Source organism: Pocillopora verrucosa, chromosome 8 (genome assembly GCF_036669915.1).
Source record: "Pocillopora verrucosa isolate sample1 chromosome 8, ASM3666991v2, whole genome shotgun sequence".
Classification (NCBI taxonomy): Eukaryota; Metazoa; Cnidaria; class Anthozoa; order Scleractinia; family Pocilloporidae; genus Pocillopora; species Pocillopora verrucosa.
The window spans coordinates 21,059,284-21,073,475 of NC_089319.1; the positions used below are offsets into that span (position 1 = coordinate 21,059,284).

The following is a 14,192-nucleotide window of genomic DNA, read 5'->3' on the forward strand; positions in this document are numbered from 1 at the left end:
TCGAAACATCGACATCAACTTCCTTTCCTGTCATTAATAAAATTCACGACAACTAATAATCATTCCATACAAACAACAGGACTTTCCCTAAAATAGTCAAGCAAACAACTGTTTGTCAAGATAACCTGGGAGAGACTTACTTTAGCTTACGTACTGCTGCCCTAGCAGCCGGACTGTTCACACGGTTTGGTCTTGAGTCAGGAATGTAAGAAGAGATGAGGCGAGGAAAGTGTCATTTAAAAGGTAAAAAAACACGAATGTATGTCTAACACTGAGTCACTGGCCTTTCCTTGAGCCACTTAACTGACAGGAAACAACAACAATCAAATCTCATCTGAGCAAGTTAACATCAAATACAAAAGCGGAGAGCAATAAAATTCTTCGCTTCAGACAACAACCTAAGACATTTGACGTTTACATAAGGCATCATGAGCAGCAATATGCTGATAGAGGTGTTTGGCCAGATCGTATTCAGTTTTACAAGAGGCGTGACAGAGCATTACAACCCAGAAGAACCTGAATCAATGGCTTTTGGTTACGATCCTCTACAGGGGACTGGTTTGGAATGGAACTATCAACCTGTTGAGGAGGTTACTTATCAGGAATACAGCGAGAGAGAAGCAACTAGCTTGGACTATTTAATGGCCTGCAGTCCTAAGGTAAGAATCATAAACGCATGCTCATCAGACGACAATGAAGAAACACACGAAAACAGCTCACAAGATGACGAAGATAAAGCAATGGCGTGGAAGCGATTAAGACCATCTGCTCTCCACACTGCTTGGAAATCAATGTACTTTGGAGCCTCGATCTCACTTCTAACTGCTACTGTCATAGGTTCACTATACATATTGATTTCATTTCTACTGTACAAAACTGTAAACAACTGCGAATTTTACCCAAAGAAATCCATTCCTGTGAAAGTTCAATGGTTAAGATCAGTATCAGATATAATGTGTTGTAACATCTTGTATAATAGTTTTTTGGGGGTAGTCCTATTTCTCTTTCGACCTTATCAGATCAAGGGAATAAGAAAAAAACTTATTTTAGCGAGCTGCTGTGGATTTCTATTGGATGCACTTTACCGCGTGTCTCTTCAAGCCCTCGGAATGTCCCATTCTAAACTTTCTACGATACAAAAGCTTCCACTGTACTTTCTCGTTGCTTTAAGTTTTTCTTGGCAAATACATCTTGTAACAAATCATTTTTTATCACGACAATCAACAAGGCAGAGGATTACGTTTTTCTTTCAAGTGGCAATTGTTCCTGTATCTATTATCATTCTTGCAATTCCGGTGGCCGAGATCATCTACCCAACTTTTAATAAACAAACAATGAATGGCAAACTATTAATCGCTCTCTTTGCGCCTCTAATTGGAGTCGTTCTAAAGGTTACCTCACGAATTTGTGTTCAGCGGCTTCACCGGGATTACATTCATCCGGGATATTCATATGTCTTACTGGCACCGTTGGTCGGCTCTTCGGCGATAATGTTTCGTGTTTTACAAGCAGATCTCGGCAGTTTACAATCCATCGCGATTCTAGGGATAACTCACGGGTTTGTGGAAGTAATCGAAAGAAGCGCAATGGTCTTCATTGATCATATTTGCCACTCGATTTGGAAAAGAACAGCCGCTCCTTGGGGAAGTTTTCGCACTCCTCGCCGTGAGAGGCTAATGGCTGATATTACTATTATGAGCATGCTGTTTGAATCAACTGCTATAGTTTCCGTCAACGGCTGTTTGTATAAGTTCAATTTCCTTCAAAACACCTCTCTATTAGAAGCGTTGGAGCCTTTTGCTCTAACAACTTGTCTTCAGTTGGTGATTGAGTGGTTTTTCACCAGCGTATCCCTCGCGATCGAGATTCACCATCAGAACATGGCTGTCATGGCTGTTTGGCGAAGAAGATGGAAAAGACATACTTCAGTAGCACTTACAACTTCAGTGCTCATAGCATTATGGACTAGCACACTTCTGTTAATTATTGTACATGGAAGATTTAACGAGTCTTCGAATCAACCTTGTAAGATGCCGTTTACTTAGAACTGAAGAATGAAGCATACAAAGCACCAAGTCTTCTCTTGGTTTACGATTACAATCGTTTCGATATAACTTCAGTAAGAGCAGTCCAGTAACCTACGCAGCCCAATATGGAATCGACTTTGTCGATGTATCGAATCGACTCGCATCGAATCAACTTCAAAGATAAATCTTGCCCATAGGTATCTAATATTAAGGTCAAGTTAAGATAGAACTCTACACTTGACAGGATTGTGCGTTTAGTTATAACAGTGCTTTTATCAAGACATGCATGTTGGAAAAACCCGTATAGGTAATGACATAATTATAAAGTATTCAATGTAATACAGAATACAAAATGAAATGGAGATATTTTTACATTATAATATCATTAACAATAGATCTCGCTTTCCTTGATAACCTAGAAGATGAACCTTTCCCTACCAGAAAAGCGTTAAGTGAAAACAAAATTTGTCGATCATGGGAAAATTGATAAATAATTTTTGTGAATAAATGGAAAATTGAGTGCTATTAACCTACCATTGGCGACAAAAGTTGTTAACACATTGACCTTTTCAACCTCCTATTACTTCAGTTTTATCTATTTTGCCCTTGTTCCTTGATTCCATGAACCTTTGGGGGGAGGGGTGGGGGGGCTTATCATTGATTTAGAGAGTGGTTGAGAAATGACAAATAGGAAAGTTTTGTAGGGAAAGCAGGATAATGGACGGACGGAATCCGAACTGCACAAGGAAAACCCGCAAATGACTTATTACTTTCCTTTTCACGAGAAAACAAAAGAAAATAAATTGAGAAAATCATTAGAAAAATAATGAGAATTGTTCAATTTACACTTTTGTGGAATGCATGAAACACAGCCTAACCAAGAATTTTGAGTAATCATATTATCATATGACACTTGTCATTCACGTCAGCTTATTTTTGCAATTTTTTTTTATCAAGCGAAATTTGCGAAATTAATTAATGTGTAACATTCGTTTCATAGAGCATGATTATTGTAGGATACATTAAATCATTGTAAAAAAGGTAACGTAAAAGATTCGGCAAGTGACGAAAGTAACGAAAACGAACTTTCTCTATAACAGCTGCGTGACAAAAATTATGGTATGGTTGGAGACTGACAATCCGTACCCCCACCCTGTTAAATTTTACATCTCTCACAGTTGAACGTTACTGGGCACTAACATCAGTAAACTTGTAAAATTTTCAGTTCGCTCTGCACTCGATTTACGCGTCCAAAATGAACCGAGGGAAAAAAAGTCTTTAGTTCTTTTCCCTTCCTTCATGTACCCAAGTCTACCTTGTAAGTCAATAACATCGTTTACAACGGAAGAAATCAATTCAAATCCCCGTGGTTCCGCTCGATCGAATTTGATGCAACCAAAACAACTCGAAGAGTGCAATTAGAAACAACCTCGGCGTCATCACAAAATTGCGTCAAACCCTCCATAGACGACTTTCGAAACGATAATATGACCCAGTATCAGCGACAGAAGCAAGGAGGTGTTATAATTAATTTTCTACCGGCCATTTATATTTTTGGAGCACTTGCCTGGAACAGATCACGAACAAGCTTCACATGAGCTCTGATGTTGCTGGTGCGACTTTCATGGCGGCTGGAAGCTGAGCCCCTCAGTTGTTTGCCTCGTTAATTGTTCGTGTTTGATTTGGTTTGCTTGATCAGGCAAAGTGAATGATATTCCTCACGCTCGGTACATTTTCCTTGACCAGGCGAAATAAAATAACGTTTTAGGGAAAGGAAAATGGTGACAGACTCCTATGATTTTTTAATGAATTCTTCAAATGTAATTCTGATCCTGACGATCTCGGTCTACCAAAATAGAACATCTAAAGCGGGCTTATAAAAGACATCCACATAGTTGCAAAGGAAAACTCAAGACAAAGCCAAGAATAGCGTGACATTTAAAGCAATAGACAATTATTCAAACGACATCCAACGGGGAATCCCCTCTTGATACAACAGATGGCGATGTGGTTTCCTGGAAGTAACATTTTAATCACTGCAGGGAGTTTAAAGGTTGACACTCAAGGAGAAATTTAGAATCTCGAATAACCGTAATGACGCCATTTTCGTCTTGACATTTCACTAAGGAAGCACAACTTTGCACATCCTGCAGCAGGGAGTGTAATACTTGCCAGAATCTCATTATAATTTTTTCATTGTTTGATTTACAATTGACTTCCTTTTGTTGAAACGTGTCACTATAATAAACAGACTTGTTTGACTTGTGTTAATCTTAGTCTAAGCAACTCTACTCGTAGTCAAAAGACTGATCCGCACTAATTTTGAGGAATGAAGCGAGATACAGCGGCTGAGGCTTTTACCAATATCTTCATGTCAAAAATAGAAAAAAGGTATTATCGCCGAAAGCTAAACTAAACCGCTACTTTGGAAGAGCATATTAACGACGCTTATTAACAGACAGGCGTAACCGATCACATCACAGGAGAGAGAATATTATTCTCAAAGGAAAAGGATGAAGACAACAACAAAATGACTCATGGAACGAGAATCAAATCAATATCGGAGTTAAGACCTGTATGTTCTAAAATTGCAGCATAGCTCTGACATTATTAACTTACAGCAGAAAAATACTATAGCTTCAAAGTTGGTTATACATTAAGAATATAGGACGAGTTAGCTTTAGAAACTCTTTACCGTGACCAATTTAGAGCAACTTGGGACACTTTTGTTCCAAGTTATGCGCACAACTTGGAACTGGAGTGTTCCAAGTTGAGCGTACAACTTGGAACTGGAGTGCTCCCAGTTGTGCGCGTTCTTCTCTAATAATTTCTTGGTTGATTTATTAATTTATTCCTTTATTAATTTCCTTTGTCTTCCTTTGTCTCTAAAATATCAAAACAAGTACATAAAACAATGGAATGTGGTTTTGCCAAATAGCATTGACTTCTGTTTCCTTACTGACGTCATTACAACAAATCAACGGTTTTTATTGGCTGTCGGTGTTATTGACTTTACTACAGCAACACAGGTTCTTTTCAGTCCGGTACTGGATGCACTCACGCTTACAGGATGGTGGGCTGGCCTTTGTGGCGGGCGTTACTTTACTCTCTGATTTTGCGGTAGACTCTAAGGATTCTGCCCGAGCTATCTGTGTACTACTTGTTAGCGTCTCATGCTCTTTAGCCTTTTCTTGCGCAGCGGAAGTTGTTGTTGAGTTTTCAGAGCTTGTTGTCTTTGTGTCGGCGGAAGTGCTATGCTCCTTTTTGTCTTGATTCTCGGTGTTGTTGCTGCTTTCTGACGTTGTTTTATCCTTCTTTCTGAAGCGTTTTCGTCTTCGCAGGTAGCTTCCATTCTCGAACATGTTCAAACTCTCGGGATCCAAACTCCAGAAACTTCCTTTGCCCGGTTTCTTATCATCCCTTGGCACTTTGACGAAGCACTCGTTTAAAGAAAGATTGTGTCGGATTGAGTTTTGCCAGCCTTGTTTATTCTCTCTATAATACGGAAATCTGTCCATGATAAATTGATATATTCCACTAAGTGTTATTTTCTTCTCTGGTGCACTCTGAATTGCCATAGCAATAAGCGCGATGTAAGAGTATGGCGGCTTTACCATCTCGTGTCTTTGATGCGGCACATGTTGAGTGCGTGGAATAGGAGGATAGAGGCGATCTTGCCTCGCTTGATATTGTCCGTGTGCGGGATAAACAGGGAAATGAACGGACGAGTAATGAGACGCGGTGGGCCGATAAAATTCGTAGCCTTGATTTCCGTACATCGGCGTGATCATGTTGTTGTTTGTGGCAGGCGAGTTGGCTGGATATGGATACATGGACATCACGGCTCAAAAACTATGCCCGCTTTGAACTTGGTCGTAAATGATTTGATAAAAGCGTCCTTGCATGCACTTTGATTGATATCTGCTCTTTGCACGAGTCACGCGCACAAAATAGACACACTGTAATAAGATGTAAATTCGTTTGTCACCTCTTGATCGAATTACACCCAGTTATGTAGCAGGCCGGTTATGCAATTTTAAGCGCGCCAGCCAATCGCAGTGAGTGCTGCTATCTCGGGCCACACACACAGCTTATCACTCCATTAGCTGAGCAGAGCTACCGTTTCATTGCCCTTTTACTTTTCCACCCAATTGCATTATTTCTGCTGTCAACACCATATCAACAAGTAGCAATTGTTCAGCTTATGATACGCGTAGCCAGAAATCATTGGCGCAAGAGCGACACGCCACAAGGGAAGTGTACTAATTGCTTGTAACGGGGCACTTCACAAAGCGTAAAACCATGCGTGTTATTTCGAACTAAGCGCAATCATTCCAGACTAGAATTTGCGAGAGTAGTTACCGCAAATTGGGTTAAGTGTGCGCTGGTGTTTTTTGTTTGGTTAGGTTTGTCCCGAAATGGGACAATAGGGAGCCATCTGGAAATACTGCATTGGACAGAAGTGAATACCCGTAACATGTGGGGTACATCGGTCTTTAATGTCATAGCCGATTCTTTTAGCGACTGTGTGATGAATTTATTGGAAATATGATTTGGGTCGTTGTTCTCAGTGAGATGTTTATCAGAAGAAGAACACTACAACGGCCGAGGCTTAACTTTTGCCACTATTTTCATGACAAAAGCAGAAAAAGGGTATTATCACCTATAGCAGAACTAAATCTTATTAATCATCAATTTCCATCGAATCCTTCATTAACCTTTGTTGTATATCAAGAGGTTTTTTTTCTCCCTGTATAATCAATCGTCCTTAATCTTTCTCGACGTCTGAGGCTACATAGACATTCATAATCACCGCGGCTGTGGATGATTTAATGATCAAAAGTATTTTCTATGGTTATATACGGTTTGAGTCCTCATACGTCGAGTATTGCACGAGAGAAACCTTAAATAATTGTGTGACTCCTAGTTCACCATGATCAAGCTCCCCTTGCTCTACACCTGGCTGGAGGCTTTATATCGAGGCAGCACAACAAGCTATTCCTTGAGAGAGCAGCACTTACTCGGATTAAATCAAATTAACTTTGTAATGGGGTGTCATTTACTGTCAAAGCTACAGCCTCTCTTGCCATTTCATGGCTACATATTATTTTTATATCTGTCATCGTTGTCCAGAATGTAAGGAGCAGAAATCTTTTTAATAATATTTGAAGTCTCTGATCTAACTGTTCTCGATAGGACCTCTTCTGTTGCGTTTTTTTTTTGTCAAGAACTTTATCGTAATCTTTTAGCGCGCTTGGTTGTCTCAAGAAAACAACGGATTTGGCGTTTTCGGTTTGAGTACGTTGTTACGTACCAAAACAACTTAATATGCGAGGTAAAAGCATTCAAAGCCAATCCTGAGGATTTAAAACGTCAGTTATTTGTATTCTATCATGTAAATAAAAGAAAACAAATAGGTATCATGCTAAATATTACCCTGGTCCCTTTTATGTCATTTATGATAACAAAACACGGAAATTAGCATGTGCTAATTGATAAGCTTCAAGAGTGTTGGCGTGAGTGACATGAGAAGACCGCTATTTTAAGAACAAAATAAAGTTCTTTCGTCTGGTCCTTTGAACTGGTGCCGGATGTGTTGCGACGAAGGCTGGCCTATTGGAGAAAAAGTGACGTCATGAACGAGCATAGAGAGGGGTTTGTTTGACGAGGCTTGTGTGTTTAAAAGTCGCAGTAGATAAAATCTTCAAACATTTTCGAGGTTAAAAGAAGAGTTTTGCCAGCCTTGTTTATTCTCTCTATAATACGGAAATCTGTCCATGATAAATTGATATATTCCACTAAGTGTTATTTTCTTCTCTGGTGCACTCTGAATTGCCATAGCAATAAGCGCGATGTAAGAGTATGGCGGCTTTACCATCTCGTGTCTTTGATGCGGCACATGTTGAGTGCGTGGAATAGGAGGATAGAGGCGATCTTGCCTCGCTTGATATTGTCCGTGTGCGGGATAAACAGGAAAATGAACGGACGAGTAATGAGACGCGGTGGGCCGATAAAATTCGTAGCCTTGATTTCCGTACATCGGCGTGATCATGTTGTTGTTTGTGGCAGGCGAGTTGGCTGGATATGGATACATGGACATCACGGCTCAAAATTATGCCCGCTTTGAACTTGGTCGTAAATGATTTGATAAAAGCGTCCTTGCATGCACTTTGATTGATATCTGCTCTTTGCACGAGTCACGCGCACAAAATAGACACACTGTAATAAGATGTAAATTCGTTTGTCACCTCTTGATCGAATTACACCCAGTTATGTAGCAGGCCGGTTATGCAATTTTAAGCGCGCCAGCCAATCGCAGTGAGTGCTGCTATCTCGGGCCACACACACAGCTTATCACTCCATTAGCTGAGCAGAGCTACCGTTTCATTGCCCTTTTACTTTTCCAACCAATTGCATTATTTCTGCTGTCAACACCATATCAACATATATCAACATTGATATCTGCTCTTTGCACGAGTCACGCGCACAAAATAGACACACTGTAATAAGATGTAAATTCGTTTGTCACCTCTTGATCGAATTACACCCAGTTATGTAGCAGGCCGGTTATGCAATTTTAAGCGCGCCAGCCAATCGCAGTGAGTGCTGCTATCTCGGGCCACATACACAGCTTAACACTCCATTAATTAGGTTAATGAGGTTAATTCGATAACGATAATTCGATAACCCTGTCACGATAATTCGATAACCCTGTCAGAGATGAAAAAATTTCTACCTGTATTCTATCATGTAAATAAAAGAAAACAAATAGGTATCATGCTAAATATTACCCTGGTCCCTTTTATGTCATTTATGATAACAAAACACGGAAATTAGCATGTGCTAATTGATAAGCTTCAAGAGTGTTGGCTTGAGTGACATGAGAAGAATGCTATTTTAAGAACAAAATAAAGTTCTTTCGTCTGGTCGACCTTTGAACTTGTGCGGATGTGGTGGAAACTAGAGGGTTGTTTGACGATGCTTGTGTGTTTAAAAGCCGCAGTAGATAAAATCTTCAAACATTTTCGAGGTTCATTCGATAACCGTGCCAGAGATGAAAAAATTTTTATATGGTGCACTCTTTGGTGCATTTCTTGGTGTAATTGTGACAATCCTGTACTTGAAGCTGTGGAAGAATAAAGAAAGAGTGAAAGAGAGAGGAAGAAGACGACTGAGTGGATGTAATAACCCGCCTGAGAAGCAGCCTGTAGAAAATGACGAGAGACCCGCGAAGATGCCTCAAGAACACGAAGAGAGGTTTTAGATCAAATGTGAGTACAGATTTATCTCTGAAAAATTAGTTTCTAAACATTTAGGCCGCCAAGTAAATATTGAGTGATGTGGAAAGTGCACACAGTTACTTAATGATTTAGAAATGATAATTTTAGAATCAAAAAGCGTGGTTTGGCTTGGAAAATTATATTATTATATTATACTATAATTTCGTTTTGGTTATGAATATCCTTTTACCCCGAACTCACAAAATCTGATTGTTAATTCTCCCCTCAGACTGCTGGACATTTCCTTGTAAATTAGTTTTGAGAATTTGGTGGCAGATCAAGATAACAAACTTAATCTAATAAGTTTAAGTATTCTCATTAACTGTTTGCTGCATAATGTTTGGATATTTTGGGGAGAAGTTACATATAGAGGTTAATTGGTTGAATTTCTGTCTAATTTTGAGACGTATGATGTGCTTAGAAAGCAAAACATCCGAGAAATCTTCATATTTTTTGAAATGGTGTCCATTTCCGGCGACCGGCGGTCTCATTTCGGTCCTAGCTTTCTCTTGCGTAACACGCAGTTTTTAGACATCCGGCTGTGAAATGAAGTATGAATTAAGAACAGAATTTGTCATTTTATATTTTTTGCTTTATTCGACAGATGCCGGGAGCGCTGAGATCAAATTTCCTGGCATTTCTTCAGGCTGTTTTAATGTACGAAAATAAAGTTATAAACTGTTGTATTAATTGGTGATTTAACTCGAATGTATTAGGTTACGTTGATTTCTTGTGGTCGTGAGAATGAATCGTTTATATCATGACCAGTAACGTTTAACTTACATAGAACATGAAGCATCAGTCGCGAGTATATGCTTGTTAATTATTTGTTTTATTAGAAGTTTTTTTTGTATCTCATTTTTTTTTGGTTTGATTTACAATTGATTTCCTTTCGTTTAAACGAATTTTGAACTTAAAGTTACAGTTCGTGTCGCTTTGAATTAATAAACAAACTTGTAGGTCTGATGTCTTCATTAGTTTTTGTCTAAACAACTTTATCTGTGGCCAAAAAACTGTAGAAAAACTTTCAGGAGAACAGGCTATCCATTGGTATTTTCCTGGTGCTGGATAACTTGCGATGAACTTCGTGTTTTTCCTGAGTTTTACTGAGGGTGAGCAGTGAATTTGCCGCACGTTTTCAGGTATCGGAAAACGTCAGTTTAATGTTGAATTTCTCAGTCATTCGCCATTTCGGAAAATAAACAGTGAACGCATGTTTTTTTGCCGTGATTCGTTACATGAGGCTACATAACTCCGCCATATGACTTTGGAAAAATTCGGTTTCCTCTTTTAGCACGATTAAGTTCCCTTACCTACCCCTCCCCTAACCCAACATTAACCCTAACTTGTAATCTTTCTTGGTTTTCACCCACGTGACTTTTGCCTTGACGACGGTTGCTATCCGCCATGTTGGTGCCCAAACAAATAGTTACAAATGCGCTTGTAGTAAGGTGTGAGTGAGAAAGTAGAAATTGTTCTTTGTGTAGTTTTGGGCTGTGGAAGCAGAAGTGATCGGGACAAAGGGATTGGATTTTATCGAATACCATCAGTTATTAAAAGTAAGTCTTCCTTCGAAGAAGAATTGCCAACAGAGAAGAGAAGAAAGTAGATACAAGCGATAAGTCGCAGCGACACGATGTGAGAATAAAAGTAAAGATAGACTAGCACGGACTCCCCATGTGGCTTTCGTGGTCGCGTCGCATTACTACCTTCAAATTATATTTTTTGCTCTCACAAGCATGTCTTAAAGAGATTTTCCCTTTTTATCAAAAACGATCGGAGGTTTTGTAAAATCTGTTTTCAGCAAGGGCTGATTGTGTATCAGACTCCATTTTTCCATCAATATTTGTTTGAAATTTTTAACTTCCGGGTGGTACGTTGTGACGAAAGGCAATAAACGTTCGTGACCTTTCGGCTTTTGCGTATGTTTATAGGCCGATTGTCAAGAGGCAAAGTTGACACGAGGCGAAGTGCGTCATTTGGAAAGTCTCGGTCTGCCTCTAATGAGTTTTGATGTCCCAGATGGAATTTTTTGCGAATCTTTCCCCTTTGAACACCGCGGTATCGAGAAACGTGATTTGGTTGATTCTCTGATATTTCAGTCGTAAATTTTATAGTAGGGTGGAAATAGTTAGCCCGCTTAATGAACCGATTTACCTCTTTTCTGTCGCAATCCCGAAGGGAGAAAACGTCATTAATGTAACGTTTTCATCCTTTTGGTTTGGTTTCGCTTTGTTGGATTAATCTCTTTTCAGTTTCCGCCATGAAAATATTGGCAAATAACACTGCTATTTTCATACCCAAAGTAGTTCTACGTTTTTGGAGGAAGCTCTCCTCAATGAATTAAAACGAATTTTCTTTAAGGTTTAAGCCGAGCATTTCCGTGAGGTAGTTCGTTGGGATCGGTGCGTTATGATTGAAGAACTTTTTGTATGTCTCTCATACTATATTCGTTCCTTTTTCTTGACGTACATTTGTGTCTCACTTTTTGCGACAATCCAAATGTCTGCAAGAGGATCGTTCATCCGTTGCGAATGCCTCACCTTCGCCACAACTACAATCTTGTTCACAATCTCTGCTCCTTGGACCGATGTTACCAAGCCAGACACCATTTGGTTGTACGCCTCAAGACTTTTGAATGCTTTCAATTGCTCATTTGCACAATAACTTGTCTCCAGAACTAAATTAGAAAGAAGGTCCGAGACTTCTATCAGGGACAGACATTCTGAGTTGAATTCAGTGCTCGCTTCGAATGGTTACTGGATCGACACCAACCACATAAATTTTCTTAAAATATCGCTCGAACGTGGCTTTCTAAGCCCTCCGCTTAGTTCAAAAGCACAGATATCCTAAGGAGAATATTCTCTTGTGATTCTGGATTTTTTCACCGGAAATACCCATAAAACAAAGTATTTGAAAGAGGGCACGGTAGAGATGGCGATATATTTGCTTGAAATTTCACACCTGAGATGAGCACCAACATGGCGGACGCTTAATTTGCATAAATGTATGACGTCAGCTGCATACCGAGAAATCATGTTAAGACGTTGAGACGTTGAGACGTTGAGACGTTGAGACGTTGAGACGTTCAGATTGTTAAGTTACTAGTTGTTTACACTGCCGGTGAGGCGCGTGTGTGGAGCCGCCGTAGATAAAATCTTCAATCGTTTTCGAGGTTCATTCGATAACCCTGTCAGAGATGGAAGAAATTTTATGTAGTGCACTCTTTGGTGCATTTCTTGGTGTAATTGTGACAATCCTGTACTTGAAGCTGTGGAAGAATAACGAAAGAGTGACAGAGAGAGGAAGAAGACGACTGAGTGGATTTAATAACCCGCCTGAGAAGCAGCCTGTAGAAAATGACGAGAGACCCGCGAAGATGCCTCAAGAACACGAAGAGAGGTTTTAGATCAAATGTGAGTATAAATTTGTCACTGAAAAATTTGTTTCTAAAACTGTAGGATGCCAAATAAATATTGGGTGATGTGGAAAGTGCTTACAGGTACATGAAAGTGATCATTTTAGACGAATTATTAAGATTTTCATCATCCTTAATTTATTCGGCGAAAATATCTATATGAATAATCAGATGCGCCTTACAAGTTACAAACCCACCCAACCCAACCATCACACAGTAATCTCGTGCGTGGGAAATTAACGTCTCCTACCCCAAACCCTGCAGGAGACGGGACCTCCGGCTTAACGTCTTATCCGAGAAGACGAAGCAAGGTGAGTGAAGCGACTTGCTTAAGGCCACAACGTAGTGCCCCATCCAGGACTCGAACCCGGGCCGTCCGACCCAGAGTCCAGCGCTCTGATCACTGGGCCACTCACGCCTTTTGGGAAGAATACCGAAAGATGCGTCACTTGAAAATGACCTGAACTGTTCCCTTTTACGATTGAGAACGAAAGGTGAGCAAACGATTGCGTGACTTCCAAATTGACAGTTCCTTATGCAAATTATTTTGTGAAAAGTTTCGGGGATTCCCCTACCAGAAAGACGTCATGTCTCACTTGAGAAGTCGCCTATAGCTCAGAATCAAAAGAGGAAATTTGAACTAGAGTAAAACCTAGACTTGGTGTGAAATTAATCCCGTGTACGTGTTATAAACGTGTTAATGACAGGAATGGGATTGCTAAAAGGAGTTAGGAAAATGTCATTCAGGAGATGAATTCTTTTTTTTAATTAGTAACTTGCTTGTTCACACACGATAACGAGCTTTTTGATATTACCGACAGAAATAAAGCTTATTACGAAATTGTTCGTCGCTTATACTGTACTTACACTCTGCTCGCTTCTTCTCTTTAATGCCGGAAAGCGGATTTTTTGCAAAGAACTGAGAATTAAAGTATGGTTGCCTGGAGGCTCAGAGTATTCTGAACTGTAGTTACAGCATTTAAAATTATTAGGTGGCGCATTCACTTCACTAACTTAAACTGTTTCGAAGTGAAATAAAGTAAATACTCGTTTTGTCACGAGCGTGATACAAAGAAAGACTCCGTGTCTCACCCCCACAAATATCAAACCCTCTACCGTCGAATTTAACCATCGAATGCTCTGACACGAAGCTGCAGAGAACTCGATGGTGAGCTGGACCGTTAGTAGGGCTAACGCTCGAAATGTCAGCTTTTTTTACCCTTTACTGTGGCCAATTTACGTTTTCAACTCAGTTGTTAACACTAAATTACCCTTTGGATTAAAAAGACATTAGAGTGGTTTAGCAAGAGGATAAGAAACTGGGTCGAGAACGCCGTCGCGTTGTGTTGAAAGATGTAGCAGTCGTTGCAACGAGAATCATCACTTCGGCTTTTTAAAGATCACCATCACCTTTGAATTTTCGGTTTTATAGACCACTCTAAGGACAACGAAATTATCTTTTTTGAG

General features: G+C 39.8%; 2 protein-coding genes across 2 annotated transcripts; one reads left to right on the top strand and one right to left on the bottom strand.

The window, feature by feature from the left end:
• The first annotated feature begins 428 nt into the window (after positions 1-428).
• Positions 429-2,045, top strand: LOC136283191 (uncharacterized). The gene has a single exon (XM_066171622.1). It carries the CDS (start codon positions 429-431, stop codon positions 2,043-2,045), a length of 1,617 nt encoding a protein of 538 aa, XP_066027719.1.
• A 2,969-nt stretch (positions 2,046-5,014) lies between these two features.
• LOC136283055 (forkhead box protein C2-like) lies at positions 5,015-5,979 on the bottom strand. Its single transcript, XM_066171222.1, has one exon. The coding sequence runs from the start codon at positions 5,864-5,866 to the stop codon at positions 5,015-5,017; it is 852 nt and encodes a 283-aa protein (XP_066027319.1). The 5' UTR covers positions 5,867-5,979.
• Positions 5,980-14,192: the final 8,213 nt, after the last annotated feature.